The sequence below is a fragment of the Uranotaenia lowii genome, chromosome 2 (genome assembly GCF_029784155.1).
Source record: "Uranotaenia lowii strain MFRU-FL chromosome 2, ASM2978415v1, whole genome shotgun sequence".
NCBI classification, from domain to species: Eukaryota; Metazoa; Arthropoda; class Insecta; order Diptera; family Culicidae; genus Uranotaenia; species Uranotaenia lowii.
In genome coordinates, this window is record NC_073692.1 from 420,554,731 (window position 1) to 420,581,942 (window position 27,212).

Sequence of the window (27,212 nt, forward strand, 5' to 3'; positions counted from 1 at the left end):
GAATTTTTTAACATTTTTGACATTTTTGACATTTTTAACATTTTCAACATTTTCAACATTTTTGACATTTTTGACATTTTTCCCGGATCAATTTTTTGGGTTTAGTAACCAAATATTTTTTCGTATGGTCTGTTCCGGAATGTCTTAATGACTCTTTTTGTTGCCATCCTTATCCACATTAATTTACTCTGGAAGTGTTTTTAGTTTTTAGTTTAAGTTTCGAAACTTTTTCCTACTTTTTCATAAAACGTTTTCAAACAAATTAATTAAAAATATTTTATTTTCTCTGATTTCAGGTAAACAACAACTATTAGCAATGCTCCACTACGTTAAGTATACCTCATCTTATTCATTTTTCGTTCGCAAAAGCAGCGTGTGCTGCCTCTTCTGCTACTGGGCCACTGTTGTTTGTCAAAGCCACGAATCCAATCTGGTTCAAATGTTGATTTTCCCACAATCAAAACCACTCGACGAAGCTTGAGCTCGCTCCACGATTAACCGCCACCCGACGACTAATCATCAATCACTTATAAGATTTGTTGTTGCGTGATCCGGTTGTGCAATAAATCTGCCGATGCGCTCGACATACCTACTACAGCTTTTGGTTAGCAGCCCCTCCCTCCTTCATTCAGCTGGCTGCCCCAATAAATAAACATCAACAATCCAACAAGCAACGCGAAACGGCGGCCCTCTAAGCTTTTCGCTAAGCCGACAAGCGTGCCTAAATTAATAATCCGAATCAATGTTGCCGTTTGTGCGAAGAAAAACAAACCCTCAGATTCCCTCATTTGGGGTGGCTCTTCAGGCCTCGGAAAACCTCTAATAATTTGGTGGTAGGAGTCGCGTGGCTTAATATGAGCCAAAGAGAAAAAAAATCTCTGGCAGCATATGAATCCAATAAATTTGAAATTAGAGCCAAATGCTGCTGCAATGGGGGTTGTTTTTCTTTCTCTACGGGTAGCAGCGAGGAAAAATGCCCGAACATGGGAATGGTTCGAGGGAAAAATTGAATAATTAAATCTTCTGTGTGGCAAGCAAACAAAAAAAAAACCCGAGAGCTTAATGCGTGAAGTATTTTTCAAAGCTGGGTTCTGTTTCTGTTTTGCTATTTTTTGCTGTTGTGATGTTATGTGTAATGTTGAGAGATGTTTTTCCCCATGTATGGATGTTTACTTTTGTTTGGTTTGAACTTAACCTCATTTTGATAAACTGGGGATTAAGGTTTATGCTGCCGCTTGATATTTGCTCAGCTTAATAACGATGGGCATTTTTATTGATTAAGTGGTTTAAGGATGTTAATAAAGATTGAGCTGGCTATAAATACAAATCATTCATTGTCATTAAATATAACAAAATTCACATAGGTTATAAACCCTAAAAAAAACCTTTTATAACTGCTCCAAAACCTTTAGAAAACTGTTAGGTGCAATATCGATTGATTTTAAAGGACGCTGGCTGAAGTCTTCGGCTTAAACTCCTTAAATTTGACAGGAACGAAAATATTGATAAAGTTTTGTTATTGCATGCTTATATATTTATAGTTTGCAACTATTTTTTCATTCTACAATTAATTGGTTGACCTCTGGAATAATAAATGTTCAGAAAAGACCGGAAAAGAGATTTCACGTCACGATGTTATGTGTCAAAAAATTTTTTTTTGAATTAAAAATTTTGGTGGTGAACTACAAACAGATGTTGCAGCCCTCAGGACCAAAATTGTTATTTGGAGTACATTTTTCCTTCTTGATGAATGCACTCTTTAAAGTCTGCCTCGTTCCTGCGGATCCAGAGGGAATTCCGTATAAGGTTACTCAAAAACCAATCGACCGGGCTGGAGTGAAATAGAACTTCAACCGGCAGGGCACTATAAATTCCAGTTCCACTGACAGCGAAATGACAGCAGCAAAAATATGATCTGTCTGAGGTCGAGCTGCTGGTGGATTTTGCTTTCTGTTCTCTCATTCGCACAGCAGAATCCCTGGCTCTGGTCTGGCCAGGCCAGGGACCAGCTAAAATGGGCACATATTTTCATGGCCATACTATTCTCTATGTTTCTACTTTCACCCTTCTTGGGCCTAGGCCGATGAAAGCTGAATATTGCGATGTGTCAAATTTCAATTTTTCCTAAAATTTGTTTTAAAAAAAACATCAAATCTTGGAAAAGCTAAGAGTTTTCATTTTATAAGTAAATCTTCTTGTTTAAGCCAAAAAATTATCGAACAGGAACATCAACACATTCGAACAAAATCGTAAAAAAATAGGCAACTGCCGAAATTGACTTTTCCACGTTCGCCAAATGGAAGGATTTTTATTTCACTCATCCACACACAGGAGTGTAGGAGGTGTTTGGGTAGGTCCAGTTTCTCTGACAGCTGACCGGAACTTTTTTTCAGCCCATCCCATCCCAGATGGACTTCCTCATACCTATTCGTGCCGAAAGCTGGAAGCAGAAGCAGCAGCAGCAGAAACTCTACAAAGTTGATTCCTGGCTGCTGCCGCCACCGAAAATGGCCAAACGTTGTACCGTGTCAGTTACACGGTCATTCTTTTTTTTACGGTGGTACCCGGTCCAGGTTCAGTTTTCGACCTCCGTTTCGTACGTGGCGTGCTGCAATTGTTCATTATTTTCGTTGAAAACCACTGTTAAAATAATTTGCTTTTTAAGTTCCATAGTATCTTTATAACAAAATTTCAAACGGTGACACTGGTTAGTAGAAGTACAAAAATCAAATTACAAACATAAATTTGTCAATCACCCACAACATCATAACGTTTGTAAATCTATGTAGTGTAAATAACGTTGGAAAACATCTTAATTTTGGAAAATAATTAGCATGTGATTAAATAAAAGAAATTCTGGAATTCGACCGAGATTCGATCTGCTTACTGAGCTCATATACGTTCTCCTAGTCACCAAAATACTTAGATAAAAAACACAGTTTTTAAGATGTTTTTTCATCATTTTTTGTTTGTATTATAAAGTAGATATGTAGAACAATAACAATATTTTCAAAAAAGTATGTCAATATTTGGACAGTTTCTAACTGCACCATAATTTTACAACAATGTTGAAATGAATGATTTCGCTTTTGATATTTTTTTATACTTTAAAGACATACACGTTCTAGCCGATTAAGACTTTTCAGAGTGAATAAATGGTATAGGCAATCTACATTTCACACCCAGTTCCGAGATGAGAATCAAACCCAATTCATCAGTGAACCAGCGATTACCGTTTTACCGTCTCACAGATCAAAGTTGCCAAAAAGTTCTGTGTTTTGGCGATAATGTTTTTTTTTTTTACTTTCTGCGATTTAACCCAAACATTCTGTGATGGGTTTCTTTGATGCTTTTACCTTAAGTTTGCTTGAAAATTCATGGAAAATTGGGCCTTTTTCACATTTTACTCTAGCAAAGTCAATTAACCTTGTCAATCTTATCATATTTTCCCAATCTATACTCAGAAATCTGAAATTTATATTGACATCAAAAATTAAAATTTTAGATACCCGTACAAAATTTACAAAAATCTGTGAAATCTGTGAAAGATTCATTTATGAAAAATTGCTCGAAATTCTGTAAAATTACAGATTATCCTGTGATTTCAGCAACCTTGCCATCAAGACTTAATGGGTGTCCTACATTAAAACACTGTGAAAAATTTACTAGCAATCTGATTCCTTCCAAACTTTCAGACAATAAACTTTCAACCATTTGTGATCTTTCGGTAGTTTACTTGATTTTGGTTAAAAACCTATATTCGTACAATCAAATATTAGGCCTAGCTTTTCAAAAAAGCAAAATTGTGCGACTTCTGAAAAGAAATCCAGCTGAAGAGAGCTTTAGAGGTAATTTTAACAGTAATTCAAATTCTGTTAAAAATAAATATCGTTATCAGACTATTGCTAATTTATCCTTAATTTTAGGATGCCTCCAAACATGAAAACAATAAAGAAGCTATTGATTTGATTTCAAAATGGTATTCGTGATAAAAATCAGTTCAGTAGTTTTGCGGGTGGAGCTAAACTGTAAGCCTGTTTTGCGAATTGTGTTTTTGATCCAGAAGTTGCTAAAATCACTTTCAAATGCAAGTTAAACATATTGACTGCAGTCAAAATTATACTTATGTAAAATTGTGTCAAAAATCCAATAAAATATCACTAAAATAAAAAAAAAGCATTTAAAAAAAGAGTTGGTCTTCACTTCGTACGGAGTTGCTCCATAGCTTTCTGAGAAAAGTATACAGACAGATTTATAAATATAAACAGATAATTAAAAGACTATTCAACCATTTAATATAGGTTACTGTTTGTATTTTTGATTCCTGAAAATTTGTTTGAATTTGAACGCTGATTAATGAAAATCTTATGACATTTGAAATGTTAACTGTAATTTTCCAAGTAAAAATACTGAATTTATCGATTTATGACTTTTATCAGAAGTTATTTAAAGTATCACGTAACCGTTACAGATTTATTAAATCTGAAATCAAAATACAGTCGAACCCGGATAAGTGAGAGCTGTATAAGTGATAAAAACCACCAAGGTTCAGGCATTTTGTAGCACAATACCTGTTTACTTAAGAATATAAAACCTCTTTGAGCGAGAGTCATTTTTTCTGGATATTTTGACTAAGGAAATAAGACAAATTCCCATTTTGGTACTGAAGTTTTGATTGCAAAATGACATTGTGTAGCCGAAAAAGCTGAAAAATATGTGTTCAGAGATATATTCGACAAACATTCATAGTTCCATAGTGAAACTTACTCAAGAGAACTTCAAAATGGTGCGTTTTCTTTAGAAATCAGTAGATTTCATTAATGCAACTTTGTGTTCCTGACCCAAAATAAAAGAGACCCAGGAATAGTGAGAAACCTCTTTATGCGAGAAAAAAAGTTCAGATCCTTAGAAAAGCGCTTATCTAGATTCGACTTTAACTAATATTTTTATCGTGAAGAACTCAATTATTTTTTCGGCAACTTTGATGCTGAGTATTGTTGATGAGAAACCTACAATCACTCATTCTAATCGGTTATCAAATTTAGGAAAACCATTACCGGTATTTTTCTATCAAATGTATTTATTTTGTAGATGTTTTCATTTTTTGCTGATATTCGAGAGCCCATGAAATTAGCGTTTATTTGGTGCATTATTATTGATTTAAAAAAATAAACTATCGAACAAATTTATTTGACATTTTTATATTTGAAGAGGTTAAAAAAGTTATAATACATTTCGTCTATACTAACAAGTATTTAATGATAATTAACAATCTACCGTAAGAAAAAGTTGAAAAATAATTTCATTTGAGAAAAGCTTCGTGGGTCACACAGACATGTCTCAAGAGTCGCGTGTTCCTCATCCCTGTTTGATACGTATTTATTTATTAAATTCAAGGAACATTGAGCTCCAACGGTAGCAAAAGCTCGATCGGAGCTTTCTTGCGTATTCTGGTGCGTTCATTCATCACGTTTTACGTCACGGAAGAATTTTTAGCTCGAACAGACTTGGATGCCTAAATCGATAGTAAACAGTAGCCAAAATCAGGTATCGCTGCCAAAATAACAGCATAAGTTAGTGTTTGTTTTCCCGACGCCTAAATTAGGTTTCATTCACGTATCAATATGCTGAAATTCGTTGACAAACCAATACTAAAGGAAAGTATCAACAGCTGGATCAAGGCCATGCGAATGGGGGGGGGGGGGAGTTGAGGGGTTTAACTCTCCCCCCATGGAGATTTTTTCCAAGTAAAATTTTTAGTTCAAGAAATTATTCTTCCGTTGTAGCGAGAAATTACCTGATTCTAAAAGGTGATTCAAGTTCACAAACAAGCCAGAAAATTGGCTCGCCTCCGACAATATTCAGTCCTATATCACACTGCCTAAGACATTTCTTTTTACGACACTATATGATGTTCACGAAATGAAATTAATTTTAAATTGTCAATTTCCATTTGCAATTTGATAAACCTTGTATTGAAACTCAAATCTTGACCCACTAAATTTAAACTTTTATTTTGAAATTTGTTTTTCTTAAGAAGTTTAACTAAACATGTTCATCCTTCACTTAAATACAAAACACATGGAGAATCAAAAAAATCGTTGATATCATTACAAATTTTATGCTGGTACGAAAAATTCTTCAGGAAACCAATTTCAGCCTCAATTTTGTGTTTCTTGTCCTTCTAAATAAATGCTAAACTCAACATTCAAAAGGGTTTGATTAATTACACAATGCCACAAAATTCATATTTTTCTGAGGTGCAAAGAATTAAAGAGCTTATTTTGATTGATTTTGGTGAACTGGAACTCGTAACCAGCAAAAATCATTTTAGAAAATTTAGCACATCTCTCAGAAAACTTAAAAAAAAAAAATTAAAAAGGTAATTTTCCAACTGTGAAAAAAGTAATTGGAGTTTTCTTTTGTTTAGATTTCTTCTCCAACTTCTGTAAAAGTATGAATGTTGATGAGCAATCAAGTGTGCAGACTTTTCTTAATAGTAAAATTGAGAATATACCACCGTCCGTCATCGTCATCATTACCATCATTAAAATATAATTCCTCAATTGAATAAAGTATAATAAACCGCCAACCGTGGCCTAGAGGATAGCGTCCTTGTTGATATGTCCTTGAAAGATGTACGCTTTAGTCTTAAGTAGAATTTAGATCTCTTCAAAGAAACATAAAGTTTCACTGAGATCCTATATGTGTGTGTTCGTTAAAAAAAAAAAAAAACATATTAAGAAATTATTTTTTTATTAAAATTTGTTTGTTCATCAGTTTTCAATGATTGATTTTATTCAAAGCTGATTGATTGATTGACGAGTAAATTTACCAAATCCATCATTAAAACTTACGCAAAAAAAAATGCTGACTCTTGAATTATCAATTAATATCTATAAATTAGTTTTTAAATGGTAAGAAGTTTTTATTCATAAAATATCTTCCAAAAATATTTTAAAAATGATCTTTAAAATCTTCATATTATATTTTAGTTCATGATGAGTTTATTCGCCATTATTAATGATTTTTCATTAAATAGACTTTATCAGTAACATTTCAAAAAAATCGAAATTTTAGGCTAATAAAAAAATGGGAAAAATTTATTAATATTTAAAAATGAGCAAGTTGAATATTATTAGAAGCATTTTCATCAAATGTCATCAAAAGGTTCCTCACTGAACAAATTTTTATACTTTATCACTTATTACCCAACCTGTTCTTTGTCAGTGATGATTAATTGGACATGTCGTATTTCAAATACATAAAGTTCAAATACATAAAGTTCAAACTTCAATCAAACAAAAACTTTTTAACCTTTTATATTGATAACTGGAAAAATTTGAACAAAGTAAAGGACTTCACCCCCGACTTTGATCACTGGCAGTCTTGACAAAAAATTAAATATTTATTATTTTCAACCTGATCGGAAATTTGTTGTAGAATTCGGTTTAGTTGCTTTTCATAGCGGTGTAATATATAATACATTCTATTCCTGTCCTGTTTGCACTGATTCTCAAATCCGAAGCTTTAAATTCTGGTTATATTTGAAATTTCATTTTTCATTTGTTTTTCGATGTTTCGAAAATATTGACTGAAAATTTCTAGTTCCTCATTTTCAATCATTTATAAAATACTTAGAAAATCAATTGAATTGAAACATTTTTTCTCATTTAAATTTCTTCTAAAAATTTATTATTTTTTCGTATTTTTGTGATGGTAATGATTTAGAAAAAGGTTTAAGGAATCAGTTTATAAGTTATTGTCGGATTATTTCAAGATAAATTCGAACTTTGAACAGCGCCATTTCTAAAGAAGTTTCAAGATCTATGCGATGTCAAATTTGATTGTACTTCTACTGACTTCATTTCATGCAATACCTCGCTATGCACCCAACAGTCAATTGAATTTATTGTTTTTAAATGCCATAAGACATGCCCTCATTCAATACTTTATTACTTTTTTTTTCTCAGATTACATTCGAAGTTACGGTCTTCGACAAAGTTGTTCAGTGGAAAATTTCCTTTAGAGAATTTTTGAATTGAAACAAAACTCATTAGCAGGCTCGGTTCCATAGAAAAAACAAAATATGATGTTGATTTTTCAGCACAAAATATTTAATTTTCCCATACATACATAAAAGATCAATTTTTTTCACAAAAACGTTACTTAAAAGCTCTGCAAAAAATTATAGATGAGTTTTACACCAAAACAGAGTTTGTTAGACCCCAGGTTTTGAGAGAGTCAAAAATGACCACAAATCGACTCAGTCTCGCCTGGTATATCAAAACCAGACTCGCACCAGCATATCCGCCAGACATACTCGGCGCTACATAATCTTGAAATGTTCTTTACTAAAAAGAACATCATTTTTCACCGATAATCCCGATAAAAAATAATTAAAAAACATAAATAACGGTGATTGAATTCTTCTTAACTAAAAAATATAATTTTAATTTGTCTCCTGGAAACCAGACCAATTTTTTCACTGTGTCTTTTTTTAGGTTTCCCCCGAAAACAGCTGACTGATTTTTGGCCTTGGCAAAGCCAGGTACATACATATCTTGTAGATAGGAACGATTGGAAAGTCCCGGGGTCGGGAGATTGGTGGACCTTCCATTTGCCGAGTAAATATGAGAACTGAAGGCTCTAGCTGACCGAATTCTGACCGTTCGTTCGTTCGTTCTTTGAATGGCCTATTTTTATGCATTGCCTTTGTTGGTTGACTGGTAGTTGCCACCTAACAGCAAGAAAGCACATCGGGGACAGATACCAACTGGAAACTGGCGTCAGCTTCGATAAGGAAGCTGGATGGCTAGCAGGGGTAAAGTAGTTCACTATCTCTGCCACTAAATTGTGTCAACTTTTCTCCCTCTCTTCATTCTTTTCCGAAGGGATGCTGCCGGAAAGTGGGTGAATGGGTGAGTGGGTGGATTGTTGGGAACACGAAGCAGAAGCCATGTGCAGCTGTTACCCGGAGAAGTAGTATTTTATGTAGCTGCCTGTTGGTTCGGTTTTGGTAGTTCACAATTTTGGGGCTCTTTTATCCGACCAAAAGTATCAGGCTGTCTGCCTGGGGGCTGTTTTTCGGAGCTTGGTGCTAATGAAAAATTGAGCCAAATTGTACTACTACAGCAGAATGTGCCGAGCTTTTCAATTTATGAACATGGCATAGATTTGTGATTTTGATTTCCGTAACCTCTTCTGTGTGGAAATGGCTTTGAAGGGCGTGGGAGGGTTTCTATACGTAGAATGTCGAATCGGAACCGTTCAATAAGAGAATCGTAAATTTTCTCCACATGGAACTCTGCCAAAACGCTATTAGTGTAATTGGGAAAACATTTCTGTGTCATTCAACGATGATGGCGCATACAATGGTGTTCGGAAGCTGATATTTTCCTTGTTCTGAAACATGTTGAAACTTTGTCTGCTATATTGAAAAGGTGAACTTTATCATTGCGCTGAAAAGTAACATTGCAATGATTTGAATTCACTTCTACAGTTTTGTTTCTTTCCACTGACAAGAATTGGAAAAAAATGGAGATTCCTTTAATAAAGATTCCCACATTGTTCGGTTTTGCTCAGGCTTGCCCGGATATTTGACACGACACACAACATTTGCGAAAAGTTCAGCCTGGCCAGATACTCGTATTTCGTTTAAAAAAAAACCCGGATTTATACACTGATTTACGGATTGGAAAATTAAATTAAATACCCATATTCTTTTTTTTATATTTTTGCTTCCAAAACCGAAATTTGTACGAGCAAATTTTTTTCAAAAATAATCAAGAACGGTTTTTCTGGAATAAAAAAAATATGATAAGAAATCTGTTTATGCCTTCGATGTTAAATTCTGCCCCATTCTGCCAATTTTGGGTTATTTTGTGAGTTCTTAAAAAATTTAAATCATTTCATGGTCAAACCAACATTTTTATTTGGTTAGATGTATTGAATATCGCAAAGTTTGCCAGAATTTATTTAGAAAAAAATTACATAATAGAAGATTATGGATCTTCCATCCTCAACAATTATCCAATAAAGGAACCCTCACCTTAAAACAACATCTGCCACCGGGATCAACACAAAAACTGGGCAGCTTTGTTTGTCAACGACGGATCAGCCCCGCAGATTATATGGCAAACCGTTTCCGGTCAAATGATGATACATCCAATAATATCTCCTTTCCTGACGTTGTTAGCTGTTGTAGCTCGAGGGGGCGTCAACCCAATCTAATAAGCAAACGCTCCCATCTATGATATTACGAGACGAATAGGAACGAGACGACGAAGGAATCAAATCTGGGTCATCCCGAGAGACCGATAATGATGGGTTGTTTGTTGTTGTTGGCGTCTCCGGTACGAATTCGTTCCCTCTGACTGATTCGATTATTATTACTAGCTGCTACTACTGGTGTATAATAAGAAGCTCAAGCCTAGCTTTCCTAAAGCCATTCTTAGTTGGGTGGGTAAGGTTTTTTCCTACCCGTTTTTTGCTTAAGTTAAAGGTCGGTGTCCTTTGAGGAAAAAACAGGAGGTAAGTCACCTGTTGTTGTTATTTTGTAATTTTAGACCATCGGGTGGTAATCTGAACTGTGCTGTGATGTACAGCTGACCACAAATGAACGTGGATACAGTTTTTTTCTATCCAGAAAAGATAAAAAAAGGCACGATGAACCCATTTCGTGTTTGACTCTTTAGGAGAATATTAATTCGGTTTAAAAAAAAAATGAGTTTGAAATTGATTTCGTTTTAATTTTCGTACTGTATTTAAGACAATTTTTAACTCTTTCACTGTTCTACCTTCTGAAAAAGGGATTAACATCAATTATATAAATTTATTATTTTTGAACGCTCCAATGCAAATCCATCCTGAAACAAATCTTATTTCATTATTTCAACCGGAGTTCAGTGGCTAATAGAACAATCATTAAAGCCATTTTTCGGTTTGAATGAAAGTAAGTTAGGATAGATTTTCAAATCTGATTTGCTCATGCTTCAGATTTTTAAAACATTAAAAAGATGCTACAAACACAAAACTAAATATGTATGTAACATTTTCATTATTCATGATATTGTTTCATTCCTTTTATAGCTTGGCTTAGCTCATATCTACCTTTAATTGTAAAACTCGAAGTGCGACATACTATTTTTTTTTCCTAATTACTATATTTTAATGCGTTGAATGTTTTTATCTATCATTTTTCCAAGCACTTCGAATTCCACAATCGCTGGCGTGGCTAAACAGAACACATCGCCAATTGTTGCTCCTACTCCGTGATTGATCGAGACCATCAATTTTGTGCAAAGTCCAAAAGAATGGTGCTTGAGTTTAGTACATTCTCGATGCACAAAATTGATGCTCTTCCTTTTAAAGAATGATCAATTACGGCACCGGCCGCGTCCTAGTCCATGGGAATTGAAAGGAAGGAATGTTAGTAAGATGCTTTTCAGGTTAAACTAGCAGCCTCCCGTCCCCGAACATTTCAAAAAATAATTTTAAATAGTCAGAAAAAGAGATAAACTATGAACAACTATGGAGACTTTCTGTACGTCTGCGATTCGATATTTGAGTATCTCGGGAAGGAATTTTGTTAGTAGATGAAAGGTGTAGACCAGGATCCATTTTGGTAAATGGTACAGTCTTTTTTTCGCTACATCTCCTATTCTTTTACACATTTCTTTTGGAATATCCTATTTGGATATCTTGGAGACTAGAGATGTACCGAATATTCGGTCGGCCCCCAGATAAGTCAAATCTCGACCGGATGTCAAGATATTGTTTAATACTTCCCGAGGTTTGCTCGGGTTTATTCAGATTATTTGCTAAACGAAATAAAAAACCTCAAATTCCTCTTTAAAATTATTTAGATTTTGTGTTCAATTTTTCAAAAATTTCAAAATATACATAAATTTTGCCCTTTTTAATTTTAATTTTTTCAAAAATCGTTCTGGTTGCCTGAGCATCTGGATACGTGTGGTTGAAATTATTGTATGCTTAAGGTTAAAGATAATCTATCTTTTCAACAACTTTTTTAAAGATATCTTGCTCAAAATCTACCTTCATCTAATTCAATATCAGAGAAGCAATTTCAAATAGCTTGGCACCTGTTTCGACATGTTTTATTCCAGATTTCACAGGAACGCAATCGTTTTGGCGATAAACGCCCTCGAAGCGAATAGTCATCTGATGTCTTTTCAGTTATTGGTAAAATTTTAAAAATCAAAAAGACCCCTTTTTAAAAAAAATATCTTGTAATACATCATCCGATAATATCATCTGGTTGAAAATAATCGACTTAAAATGGACATTGAAATAATCGCTTAAGGTGTTTCATTGAAAACTCTATAGAATATTCCACCGAATATTCGGCCGAATATTTGGCCGAATATTCGTTTGGCCGAATAGTTGGAAAGGTCAATATTCGGTATTCGGCCGTTCGCCGAATACCACTATTCGGTACATCTCTATTGGAGACATTGCAGTATTGATTATTTTAACATATTAACATGTTCGATCTTTTTATTTGTTATTGATCTAGCTTGCTATTTTTGTAGTTATTTTTGTTTCATCAACGAATCTACGAGACGTCTCGTGATCAAAACAAGATATATAAATAGATTTTTTTTCATTTACAATTTAGGTTGATTAAATAAGGCCGGAACAAATTTCAAATCCTCCTTTTGTCACTCGGAGTTGAAACATCTCAAGGAGTGGGGTGGGGGATAGAAAAAAATTTTTTTTTTCTCTTTGTTGGGTACCTATCACTGCGACCAGTTAGTTGATCTATTGTAATATGTCCCCTATTTAATATATAAAAAATAACAATTAAAACTTTATTTATTCCTCCCTTCGGGTTTTTGGAAATTTCGAAAAGGGTGGGGAGGAGGGGGGGGGGGTGGAGAGAATAGAAGAAATTGATATTTGTCACATTTTCTCCAAGTAAAATTTTGAGTTCATCAACTGACTCTATCGGAGAATAGAAATACAGTAGTATTTCGATTTTATCACGGTCAAAAAAAATTCACCGTGAATTTGGCGAAACCGTAAATTTGGTGAAAATAAAAATTAAAGTGAAAAAAGTATTTTTAATGCTTTTAATCAATAATTTTTAATGTTTTTAGAAGTGAAAACGTTTTCTATCAAAAATTTTGATCATAAGATGTAATTTTTAAAAGATTACTAAACACAAAGGATCGATTACAGTTCAAATTTTTCTTCTCTATAGAAATTTTAAGATTTTTTCGTGAAATAAAACCATGTAGAATATCAATTTGACAGTCTACATCTAATTAAAGTGTATTATTTAATTTTTACTGAAATTTAACAGTTGTTATCTATCATGTCGATTTTAAAAAAGAATTCAAAGAAAAGTGTATCAAATATTTGCCTTTCGCAAATTTCAAATTTGAATATTTTAATCTTCACACCTTTGATTGACTAAAAAGTTTACCTTTTCGAAAAATATTTTGAAATAAGCTAAACTCAGATGTTCAAAGTGTGTTTCTCGAAATTTTCTTTTTGGGCAGATAATTCTTTGTTTTTCATAATGTTTTTCATATGTATGTAGAAAAACAGAAATCTTAGTCCTTTTACATATTTTAAGAGCAGAATTTCATTTTGATCTTCCAAAATTATCCATGTAGACAATACTAAAGGCTGTCCAATCAGCATTGCGCCCTTTCAAATAAACAAATTAAGCAAATAAATCAGAGTCCCTTATTTCTTTTCAAAAACACTTAAATTCACCCACATCTTTTTATGATTTTCATAACCGAAAATGCTTACTCATTTAGAGCGGCTAACCAAGCACAAATTACAACACTACCATTAGCGTGACGTTTAAATACTTATGTCGATTATTACAAGTGTTTTTGAAATCCAAATGACGATTTTAAACACACAACTAAAGTAAGCAGTTCAATTGCATTTTCATATTATTGAATACCTGTATACCATAACATAAACTATAAAAAGTAACATGAACAAAAACGCTCTACGCTTTTGAACGAAAAATAAGGTCCTGGATATGGTTTCTGAATGATTTCTAAAAAAGCGTGATAAAAACTAAACAATAACCGTGATAAAATCGTGCGTGAATTTGGCGAGTATTGATAAAATCGAACAGTGATAAAATCGAAAAACTACTGTATTACTTCATCGCAAAATGTGTTCAAAAATAGTGTCAACAAAAATGTTAGAAAATTAAATAGCCTCCGGCGGAATTTAATTCTACATCACTCAAGGCCAAGTTCATCTCACTGTACTTTATGACGTTAACAAATCGAAAATAATTTAAATTTAAATTTAAAATTCATTAAACCTTTTATATTGCAACTTAAATATGGACTCTCAAACACTAATCTCACACATCAACTAGTTGCAAACCATGGTGACGGGCGTCTTCTAAATGCTCAGCTCTTCATTCAAGAGAGGTTTTTTAAGCTGATTAAAGCCACACAATTCCCTTTTTTTCGAGGTGCAAAGAATTTAGATTTTTATTTTTGCTGCGCTGAACCAAACATGCAAGTTTTGATAATAGATGAAAATCATTTGAGAAATTTCTGCATATTTTGCCAATGCAATGCATAAAATATTTTGAAAAAATAATTGTTTTAATCTAATAATGCATTTCCCCTTGGCCGCAAGTAATTTTGACTTCTTTGAAAAAAGTCAAGATGTTTTCTTTTTTATATTTTTCCCGATTCTGTAAAAAATTGAGTTTTAATAAACTTAATCAATAAATTTCATCCACATTCAATTTTTGATATTTCTTATAGCAAAAATTAAATCGTTTTGCAGGCTTCAACTAACTTTTAAATGAAATAAAAACTTGTTTTAAGATTCTTCAATAATGTCAGAAATACTAGTAATGAAGTCTTTCAAAATTTTTGAAAATTGTTGAATTCAACTTTTTCAGATAAGGCCGGAACAAATTTACAATTCTTCTTCTGTGACTTGGAGTTGAAACATCTCGGGGGGGATAATAAAAAATTATCCAAATTTTCAATAAATTTGAATTATTCTCGATCGAAAATTTGATAACTCTTAAATACTAAAGGGGTAACAATTCTTATTTTCGACAGTTTGACTTTCGGTGTTACAAATATTTTAGTTTTGCTAGATCTTATCAAATGTTTCAATGAAATGCCTGAAACCTAATTTATTCCCCCTTTCGGGATTTTCGAGAAAATAGAAAGTGAGGGGGGGAGGGGGTGTTGACAAAAGAAAAATTTGAAATTTGTTCCGGACTAATTTTATATCTGAAACAAATAAATAATACCACCGATTTATTTCCAAACATATAAACTTCATATCACCGAAATGGATGATAGGCAAAATCTGACAAATGATTCGAAAGCAAAATTTTTCAAATCAATCATTTAAACAAAGGCATCAAAAATGCTTTTCTCCGGAGTTATTTAATCTTATATATAAAAAAGGAAGCGTTTTCTTTGTAACACCATCGCGTATAAACGGACGGTCGGAGTGAAGTGAAAATTTGGTATAGGAGGATTTTCGGGTCAGAGATTTTTTGTATATCTAATAGTTTCAACAATCTCACTTTTTATGGAAGAGGGGCCAAATCAACTTAAAATGGTACACAATTCGTACATTTTCAAACGATTTTCAAAAAAGTTGATTTTCGAGCATGAAGAAGTTCAGGACTTCGAGATGGAGTGAAACATTTAAAACGATTTATTAATTTAAAGGGAAAAAAAAATTTCCGGGTCAGCTAGTAAACTTATAAATTAGCTTTAAAAATTTGTAAGACGATTCAATTGGAAAAATTTTCAATTAAAATAAAAAAAAACTAATTTTTGGCAGCTCCATATTTCTTTTGAATTTTATAAAAAAAACTTCATTTCAAGTACAAAAATGGTTTATACCTTTGAATTTTAAATGACGGCGACCAAATATTCAGAGTTTGAAATTTTTATTTCGGGGAGTTTTTTCGGCTTGCAGACTTGTTTTTAGCAAAAACGACGTATTGATTTACGTTTCCAACGTTTCGATCCTTATTGGATCTTCTTCAGGGACTATAATAGTGTTTATTTAGTTAGTTCTGCTGATAATAATTTATGCTTTCTTACCAAAAAGATGCCGTTTTCTTGTGAGTGTCGACTGGTCGTGAAGAGCTGTCTTTTGATCTGTTTTCCGAATAATTTAATTTAATTCGTGTTTTTAGATATAAGGAGTTTGAAATTTTAAATCAAACATGTTTCACGTATTCAAATAATTTTAAATCTTCTCTTTCTAAATGATGGTGATTTTAAGTTACTATTTTGGAAGTTTGAAAATACATTTAAAGAATCAACTTTATAGTATAGTAAATAGTATTTGATTTGTGCATTAGACATTTGCAACAAAACTTAGAATTCCTTGTTTTTTATATAAGTTTCTTATTGATCATTCGAAAAATAGAATTTACCAACCTATACTTTGTCTACACTAGCTGTCAGTTATGAATTGAACATGAAAAATTATTATTGTGAACTTCGAAAATGCACTTTTTTGCCCTTTCATTGAATTAACTGGAAAATTTTGAATTGGAAAAAATGTTTTTATCTCAGACTCTTGTTTTAAATAAATTTTTGTTTTTAATAAATTCTTTAATGTTCAGATGAATATTTTTTTTTAAATTTAAAGAAATTTAAATCAAGATGATAAATAATAAACTATTATTATTATTTTGCTGATCAATTTAAAATTATGCTTGATTTCTGACCTGATCTTAAAATTTATTTTTGAATTTGGAATTACTTTTTTTTATCCGGTACTTTATTTTACGTATTCGTTTTCTGTACACCAATTCTTATGTACAAAGCTTTAAATCCTGGTTTAAGTCAAAATTTGATTTGTTTTCGTTTTCTGGTGTTCCGGAAATATTGATTTCAAAGCATAAAACAAGTCTACTTGAAATTTATTTTTCAAACAAATTTCTATTTCAGAACAAGGAACGTAATTCCGAATAATATTTTGATAATTTATGAATTAAAAAAAGCATTGATTAAAACTTTGATTTACTTTCATTTTGTGTGTATCAGTAAAATTTATCAAAAATATTTTTTCGAATTTGTATTAATGTCAGGAGTAGAAAAATGATTTTAGAAATCAATTTCCTGATTAATTGTGCATTTTTGGTAGTGCTTTTATTTCTAGCAAAATTGGAATTTCGAAACACTCCCCCCCTATGGGCGAGTCCTTCGCCCGAGCCTGCTTAAACCTAACCTTAAAGTGAAAATATTAGAGAATCTTTTCTGTTCAAATATTGAAAACCATTAATGGTTGCCTTACCATGTTTGAGCTGTTCTGTTCTAAAATTCAATTTACGCCCAAAACTTCATTAATAAATCATGCTTAACAAATACAAGTTTTTAGCTATGAGTATGGGGTTTTGAAACAATGAATTTAAATTATAGTTATTTTTCAAATATTTTTTTGATAGAAAAAGAAAATTGTTACCGATTTGCTTTTGTCCTTAGTTGTTCCAATATGAGTCATGGTCTAAGTTGGTATTCTTAGATTTCAAATTGAGTGCAAATAACAGCGATTTTGGACATTTTATTATATGATTATTTCTTTTTAGGATAGATATCAACTTTTCTTTGGTTTTTGATTAGGATTAGTTTTTATGAAAGCGAATCAGTGTCCTTTATCAAATAAATTGTTACAAAAGGAAGCATCTCTTTAAGATTAAATTTTCGTGTTGAGTATGATGCTTGGATCTTATATTCAAATTAGTTTTATAAGCTGATTCCAAATTGTCTAAGACACATTTTTAGTATCTATCTTAATCTAAATCTATCTAAATACCGTCACATTTTGCTCCTTTTGTCTGATAAGTTTTCGTGATTAGTGGGGGTCTCAAATTATTCGTACGAATACAACCTTTTTCATATAATATTGTCTCTGTTGCTTAGGAAGTACTCGATTTATGAAAAAAAAAATTGATAACTCCTTTCCACACTGCATCTCCTTTCCATAGGCAGAATGGTCTGTATCATTCATAGAAACAAACATATTTCGTATTGGTGACATTTGGATGTTTCAAATAATTGTAGAACCATTTCTCGTATCCAAATAAAGTTCCATATTGTTTTTGGTTCTATTTGCAATTTAAGTTTTAGGTTTATGCAAAACAGTTGTATAGCAGCTTCCCTCTTGCTTAACTTTATTTCCAATTGAAGGAGAAAGGAGTCTCAAATAACCATTTAACCTTTTATTGTATCGAAATTCCTTCCCTAACCAAATTTCGTTTCATTTCCTCGATAATCTCTAAACTTATGCGAAAGATTGTAAAGGAGCCCCCTTTTATCATTTCTATCACCCATTGGAAGGAGGCAGTAGTTCTAAATATGCATAAAAACATTCCTCGTCAAATACATACATACCCAATCTAAATTTTGTTCGATTTTCTGGATAAGTTCTCGGATAATGCAAAAAATTGTACGGGAGCATCCTCACTCCTTACAACTTTCCCACTGGCAGAACAGAGGGTTCTTAAAATATCATAGTAACATTTCTTGTATTCAAATGTCTTCCCATGCCAAATTTGATTCCATATGCTTAATTAGTATTCCAGTTATGCTGAAATTTGTGAAAAAGACCGCTCCCCTTTTCTATCTCCCCACTGGAAAGAGGGAGGGAATCAAATATTCATAGAACCATTTCTCGTACTCAAATACCCTTTCAAGTCAAATTCGGTTCTATTTGACCGATTAGTTCTCGAGTTATGAAGACTTGATACCTTTATTTGAGGGACCCGCTCCCCTCTTTTAGTGAGAAGAAGGGGTCCCAAACTATAATAGGAACCTTTCCAGGCCTCAAAAGCAACAACCTGCCAAGTTTCAAGCAAATCAGTTCAGTAGTTTCCGAGTCTACAGGGAACAGACAGACAGACAAATAGAAATTCATTCTCATTCCCTCTCTATAAAAAAATAAAAAAAAAAAACAGTGAAACTTGGTTAAGAAGCTTGGGATTTGATTTGAAGCTTCGAAATGTTACTTTTTACTGATATTTCTCGATGATGATTTGAAAACCATTACTCAATACAAGGTCTTTGATTCAAAAGATAATCAAAAAGTATCAATATTTTTTTTTAAAAATTGGCAGTTTTAACCTGGAACATAACTGCAATCTTCAGAAATGAAAATCTGATTGAATTTGATGTCTTAAATGGCTAAATTTATTGTTCTACTTTAAGTTGAGGTTCTCTAGACTATCAACTCGCCATGTCAAAATGTGGCGTCGAAAAAATACAAATATACAAGACTTTTGTATGAAAATGGTAGCTCGGATAACGCAAAAGCTCAGAATACCGGAATCCGGATGAGCAGGGTTCTACTGTACTTCTTTGTATATGAAAGGAAGTTTATACAAAATTTAAAATTCAAGTTTTTTCCAAGCATCCCTAAATCAATTTCCATTTCAAGCGCGTCTGATTGAGTCATCCGCTCCAAACAACGACGATGATGATCCTCCGAATTATTTAATCACTCAAAGATAATCAGAACATTGTATCTTTTGCCCAAGTGCCAACCTACCACAATTTCTTCCCTACTGTGACCACCAATCCTGCGGGACTAATTCCTGGAGAAGTTTTCCCTTTCTTGATGCAGACTTAAGAAAAAATAAAAGAAGCGGGCATCGCAGCAGGACGACAGAAAAAGGCAAAACAGTCACATCGCCTATCTTCATCACCGAAATAAACCTATCCAGGGTTGATGCAGAAAGTGGCAAAAAGTGAGCCACAGTAACAAGTGGTCTCTAGCAGAAGTAGGTTGAAAAGTGAAATGCAAAAAGACTGAGACCGTCTGATGGAAAAGGCAAAAGGAAGTTCCCTGAAAAAGTGGCTTACAGTTTGGTAGATTGATTTTTTTCTAGACCAATGTATAGAATGGGTCGACTACAACATTTTTGATCGGTGAAATCAATAGTCTTCGGCAAACCAGGGATGGCATCAGGATTTAACCCTTTCGCTATGTGACTTTACTTTTAGTGACTAGGGTTACCAAAAAGCATTTTTTTTGCTGGAGAACTTGATTTGAAGTTGAAGATATTGATAACAAAAAAAAGAAATTCTCGTATTTTTTGTTTCGTTAATAATGCCATATTGAAAATTGTAAATGGTAACTCGTTTCTGCTCCAGGGCATTGTTCCATGACTCATTCAACAAAGCAAAAAGTTACGCCAAAACTTTAGCACGACATCGACAAAGTTGTGATTTAAAATTTCGAATCCCTACCCCCTAAGGATGATGGTGGCATTGAGCCCAAAAAAAAAAAAGTGTTTGATGGTCCCACTGCCATTTTTGCGGTGTTCCAGAGTCAGTTTTAATTAGATGGGCTGCGGCCTGGGCCGGAAGTTCGTCGGATACTGCGTATTTGCCGGCGGGCTCGTCGAGATTGCAAACGAGATTAGAGATTCGGATTAATGAGAGACTTAGCTCTCGAAAAATGGAAAAGTCTTGCTTTGTAGCAAGTTTTCATTCCGGCTAGAACTTTGGTCAACTTTCCGGGGGGAAACTTTGACCGAGGCAGGATAAATTTGACTAGTTAACTTTTTGATGCTGAGTTGGCTTCCAGGAGTAAGTTCCCCTCAGATTGGGAGATTAGTTCAAAGTGGCTTTAGCCCGTTTCAGATTGTCATTTTAATTCAAAGGGAAATTCTTTAATTTCCAAAATACACATTACTGCTGTCATTTTCGGCTGTTTTGTAAGTTTTGGCAGTACTTTTTCATGACGTTATCAATCAATCAAACGATTCAAGCAACTAATTTACATTTTGTCTTATTTCTGTTTTTTCTTCCAACAGCCGTCATCACTGCACAAGGTATCCAGGTTGATACGGATCCTCGAAGTATTATTGTCACTGAAAACCAGCGGAATGTCAGTCTTCTGTGTAGAGTCGGAAGGCCAGTTGAATTTTGCACGTAAGTTATCTTAAAAAAAAGTTGAATTAATCTTCAATTGAAAGTTAACTTACACTTTTCTTCTCAATTTATAGATTCATACTTCCCAATAGAGCAAACCAAATTGTTCTGCGGCCAGGCGACCCACCAAGAGACGGTCTGCAGTACTTCGGTGGTGGATTCGAGCGAGGAGCATGTGGTATCACGATAGATCGGATCGTAGCCTCCCATAATGGACCTTTCAAGTGTTCCCTTTTCGTCGATGGAAGCAGTGCTGATGGACAGATCGATGTAGTCGTGGCAGGTGTGTAGACATTTACCTGTTAAAAAAATTGAATTAATCTACCCTGTTCAATTATAATCCCCAGTTGCCCCTCAACTTCCGTCCATCGAGACCCTAAACGATGCCAACAATCTTCAAGTAGATGCCCAACTTGTTGCCAGGTGTGTTACTCGAGGTGGTAATCCAGGTGCCACATTGACCTGGTTTTTGGGTGAGTTTTCAACACGAATAGAAAACCCGAGAAACACTTTAAAATAACATTTGTATTTCTCCCACCAACAGATGATGAGCCCATCTACCAGGGCGTGAGCACTCAACAGGAAGTCCAGGAAGAAGGTTACGACACCCCGTCCCAGATTCTGGAACTGAGTCGATTCATCCACGCCGATGACAGTGGACGTAATTTGGTTTGCGAAGCCAAACATCAAGCTTACCCAGATGGAGTCTCTCGAACCCGTCTACCAATCAATGTCAACTGTACGTTAACCCATGAACTCCATATTGAAGTGTTTTTAAACCAAGATTATAACTATTCTTTCCCTCTTCAATAAAATAGTTCCACCTCAGTACCTGCCAGAAACGACCGTCCACGGGCTGACACTGGGCCGCACCGTTGAAGTGACCGTAATGATCCGAGCCAAACCTGCCCCCTCGGTGATGTGGACCGTTGATGGACTAACCATTGAACAGGGACACCAGATCGATCGGTACGAAGCGCCGATTCCGGTTCCATTGGTGAGTATCTTGGAAAACCTATCAGTGAATTGTTACGTATCTCTGCAAATACGAAAACCATGTACATTAGACTGAGTCGATTTGGGGTCATTTTTGAATTTCTCAAACCCTGGGATCTTAAAAGCTTCGTCTTGGTCCAAAACTCATCCACGATTTTTTGCAGAATTTTTAAGTAACGTTTACATGAGTAAATTTGAACTTTAAGGTTTGTATGGGAAAATTGAATATTTTGTACTAAAAAATCAACATCGTTTCTGTTTCTTTTGTGGATCCGAGCCAGCTGATGGTTTTTGTGCCAATTTATAAAATTCCTAAGGGAAATTTTCCGCTGAACAACTTTGTCGAAGACCGAAACTTCGTATCTTTTTAGGCAGAAAAGTTATTACCAGTTTAATAGGGGTATGTCTTTTCGGATTGATAAACATGAAATTCAATTGACATCACTGCAGGGTGCCTATCGAGATATTGCATGATTACTTTCCATGCTATACTTCGCGAGGCTCCAGCAGTGATGTCAATTGAATTAATGGTTCATCAATGCCAAAAGACATTACCCTGTTAAACAGCTTATAACTTTTTTGCCTAATGAGATACAAAGTTAAGGTCTTCGACAAAGTTGTTCAGCGGAAAATTTCCCTTAGGAATTTTGTAAATTGACACAAAAACCATCAGCTGGATCGGCTCCACAAAAGAAACAGAAACGATGTTGATTTTTCAGTACAAAATGTTCAATTTTCCCATACAAACCTAAAAGTTAAAATTTACTCATGGAAACGTTACTTAAAAATTCTGCAAAAAATCGTGAATGAGTTTTGGACCAAGACGAAGCTTTTAAGACCCCAGGGTTTGGGAAATTTAAAAATGACCCCAAATCGACTCAGTCTAATGTACATATCAAAATTCTTTCACCACACTAACCCAAATACGGTAAAGTGAAGGAGCCATGTGGTTAAGCATGTGATAAGTTCTTTTAAGTATGAATCTTAACTCGAAAAGAATCTCTTTACGTTGCAAAGAATCTGCAGTTTTGTTCAAATCCAAGTCACACACATCGTTATATCGACGATTAAAGGTTCGAAAATAATCCTTTCGTGCCACTTTCAATAATCGGGATGTATATTTGCTCTCTTATTCAATCTTGATCCCGATGTGACTATTGAATCATGATTTTGGTCGCGACCTGCTATTAAGTATCTCCGTTTACGTTTCCAAAAGGACCACTTAGGCTTGATCTCATATAACTCGCTTTTTTTGCTTTTAAAACTCGATGAAGGAAGATTCGACTTCGTGTTAGACTAAATACGGTAAATGTAACTTCGACGGGTTTGCCGCTGCGTTTGACTCTACAAACTTGAACTTCATCGACAATCTCTTGCATTCTTTCGATTAGTACGAAAAAAGTGTCGGATAAAGCCCAATTGGTGTAGTTTTCGTCGCTTTAGGAAGAAATAAAATTTTTGTATGTGTATTGCCTCCATTTTGGTAGGTAAATGCTGTTTATTCCACTTCCATACGGTTATTCTATAATGTATATGGAAAGTTTCAAAACAGCATTTGAATAAAGCTACAAAAATAATTGCTGGGAAGCGAATTTGATTGCCTTACCTTACGAACCTACATGGCCAAACATAGGACTGGTGCCACTTAAACGGAATGAAAGCGAACGGTCAATTTCTCCCATTCACGAATATTTTAAATACTACTACCAACTTTCTGGAGTGAGCTTGGAGAATGTGAAGTCTGTTTTAGACTTAGATATTAAAGCAGACTCTCATTTTATGAGCACATTGCGCTTACTCTTGCATTTTTGCTCGAAAAACTGCTGATTTCACGATATTTACGCCATAATCTCGTCTACTGCTCTTTGGTACGTAGTAACAGTACGCCGTGCAAGTTCTCAGAAAACCCAATCTTACCGCCTCGAACGAGTTCTGCGAAGTTTCGTTAAAAACGCTTTAAAACAGCAGGAATGATCCACATCGACTGCCACCGTATGAACAAAGATGAAGCCTCATCAATTTAGCAACACTCGAAATGTATCGACACGAACACTTCGACTACACCAGTATCTCTCCCAAGTAACAATTTTAGCTTTATTATGGTCAGCAAAATATCGTTTGGACTATCGCATTAATCTTCATAAAAAGCTAAAGCGCATTCTATAACATCACCTGGACTCTAATAAAGCCAAAATCAGGCTATTTGGCCCTACCCTAGAAACGTCATCAAGACATATAATTGTTGGTCATCAATTTTGGTCACCAAAGCTTTTAAAAAGCTATTATAAAACATGTTAGAAATTTTTGTTTTTTTCGTTTCTGTCAGTTCTCGGAGTTTTTTTTTTTATTTTTCCCAGCAACCATAATGGTTGATGAATGATGATTGCATTATTCAGATATGATCTGGTAAAAATTAATAGCTAAAAAAACCAATGTTTTAACCATACATTGAGCTTCTTTTCTACTGCCAGTCAAGATTTTAGGTAAAATGTATATGAAATAGTATCTTAAAATAAATGCGCCTCGTCAAATCTGATGGTCAATCATGATGGAATTGATGGAAAAAGGCCTGAAAAAAATTTTCCAATGCTTGCATTGTGAATCCATCAACATGGCGTCATTTTGTGCCCTTCGATTTTGCAACCAACATGGCGTGAGTCAATTCATAGTTTTATTATGGTTTAATGATGACCCCAAAAAAAGCTACGATTTGACGTTTCTCTCGCAAGCCAACCAATTACACGCTAAGGTTGAGTTCCTCATTTCTGAGTTGTTAATCATTAGTACAGTAAATGAGGACAGACTTTTTGAATGAAAAGGGATTGGTTTTGAATGACCCGTGGAATAAATCATGAGTTGAAGTCAAATTTCGTTGTCTGACTCCATCTTGAAATCCAAGATGGCGGCTTCCGCTGAACTTTAAAATGGTGTAAATGACTTGAAATCGCATGAAACCCCAACAAAATGGGTATCGGGTTAAAGGGCTTAACGAGTAGAAGTTGAATTTCGCTATCAGACGCCATCTTGAAATCCAAGATGGCGGCATCCGCTCAACTTTTAATGCTTAATGCTGACAAAAAGTCGCATTAAACCACCACTTTACGGGTATTGGGTGAAAGGGCTAAACTAGAAGTCGATTTTTTTCTTTCCGACGCCATCTTGAAATCCAAGATGGCAGCTTCCACTGAATTTAAAATACTGTTAATCAATGAAAATCGCTTGAACACAACTTTTTTCACGTAATACTACATTAAAACTACTATTTTAAGACAATTTAGATCATTTTAAATCACTTTTATTATATTTTCATTATGTTTCTAATGCATTTAGCACTTTTCTTGTTTTGTTTATAGTTTTTGTTTTTTTTTTGCCATTTATGTAATTCTATTATTCCTATCATGCTATTATGTTTAAATTGTATTGGTCTTATTCTTGCGAAAACTATAGGGTTATGTTGTTTCTGTTAACCGTCTGATGTACCAAATTCGATGTACCAATGTACCAATGTACCAATGTACCAATGTACCAAAGGTACCAATGTACCAAATTCGATGTTGTCAAAATCGAATGTTGCCAAAAACGAACGGGGTCTGTATTGTGGTGGTTTTTGTGGGATTTTCAGTCACTTACAGATTTTCCGAGAAACGCGAAAACAGATATTTGACTTCTATCATTTAGCCTTAGCACCCAATACAAAATATTTGGGAGTTTCATGCTATTTTCATTCATTTACAGTATTTTTAAGTTCAGCTGAAGCCACCATCTTGGATTTCTAGATGGCGTCAGAATGCAAAAATAAACTTTTTATAGCTTATCCCAATTGACAAACACCCATATTTTGGAGGTTTCATGCGATATTCAATGATTTAGAGCATTTTTAAAGTTTATAGAAAGCTGCCATCTTGGATTTCAAGATGGCGTAAGATAGCAATATTCGACTTCTACTCGTTAAGCCCTTTCACCCACTACCAATTTGGGTTTCATGTCATTTTAAGTCATTCACTACATTTTAAAGTTTAGCGGAAGCCGCCATCTTGGATTTCAAGATGGCGTCAGATAGCGAAATTCAATTTCTACCGGTTGATTTCTTTCAACTTATACCCCTATAATATAGGTTTTATGCGATTTTCAGTCATTTACAGTATTTTCAAGTTGAGTGGAAGCCGCCATCTTGGATTTAAGATGGCGACGGGCAACGAAATTTGACTTGTACTCTTATTCTACTCTCTTATTACTTTCACCCAATAACCATATTGTGAAGGTTTCACGATATTTTCAGTAATTTACAGCTTTGAAAATAAAAGCGGAAGCCGCCATCTTGAATTAATGATGGCGTCAAGCAACAATTTTTTTCCTACTATTTGGGCCCTTTCACTCAATACTCATATTGTAAAGATATTCATACCACTTTCGGTGATTTCAAGTTTTCAAAGATGTATTTTTTTAATTTTAACTCAAAACCAACACGCATAACTTACCAAAAATGTGTAAAAATGGGAGTTCCAATTCAAATATGTGCTATCTAATCTGAGCGTGTGCTGTTTTGACATCTTGATCGAGAACTGTCACTAAGTTTTATGGCGGTTTAATATTCATGCACTGAGTGCTATTATAAAACATGCAAAAGAAAGCTTGGAGCAAATTTCTAGGTTTGTGTTTTATTATAGTTTTAAAAAAGCATTCACAACTCTTTCAAAATAACTAAAACAGCATGTTTAATAAAAGTTTTATTAGCGTTTTCAAAACCATCTGAAAACATATGGTCGAAAAAAAATTATAAGCATTCTGCATGACCATAATAAAACCGCCATAAAACGAGCTGCACAAAAAAAATGCCATAATTAAACCATGATAAAACTTCCTAATGCTAGTTGGCATAATCTGTGTTACTTGGGCTGGATTCCCTAGCACCGTACTGCATATGGTCGGAATCTTTTCAATTTAAACATGTGTAAACGTAGTTTTAAAATAGCTATAAGTTGGTTCCTTAGTTTTAAGGAAAACAGCATGTAAAGTCCATTAACCAAAGACAAATCAATAAATAATTAAGACTCGTGACTTAAAATACAACGTCTTCTATCAATTCTAAAAACCTCGTTCCAAGGAGATTTTGTCATCGATATAAATTTGTGACTCTTGTGACTCTAAGACGTAGGTTTTACAATCTTGCTTGTTAAGATGTCATCAGTATGCATAAATCACCACGCTAACACTAAGCCTGGCCTCGACATTTCCGGAATTTGATTATTTGGCAGTACGCACTCGCCCTTGATGTGGCTTTGT

The 27,212-nt window shown here is 34.0% G+C and overlaps 1 protein-coding gene across 3 annotated transcripts in view; it reads left to right on the forward strand.

Moving 5' to 3' along the window:
* LOC129741950 (fasciclin-3-like) overlaps positions 1–27,212 on the forward strand; it is a 324,352-nt gene that overhangs the window by 223,356 nt on the left and 73,784 nt on the right. For all 3 annotated transcript variants that reach the window (XM_055733778.1, XM_055733779.1, XM_055733780.1), the window contains exons 2-6: positions 20,816–20,933; positions 21,008–21,216; positions 21,281–21,406; positions 21,478–21,672; positions 21,752–21,930. In XM_055733778.1, the coding sequence (XP_055589753.1) occupies positions 20,816–20,933; positions 21,008–21,216; positions 21,281–21,406; positions 21,478–21,672; positions 21,752–21,930 (827 nt within the window). The remainder of the gene's footprint in view (positions 1–20,815; positions 20,934–21,007; positions 21,217–21,280; positions 21,407–21,477; positions 21,673–21,751; positions 21,931–27,212) is intronic.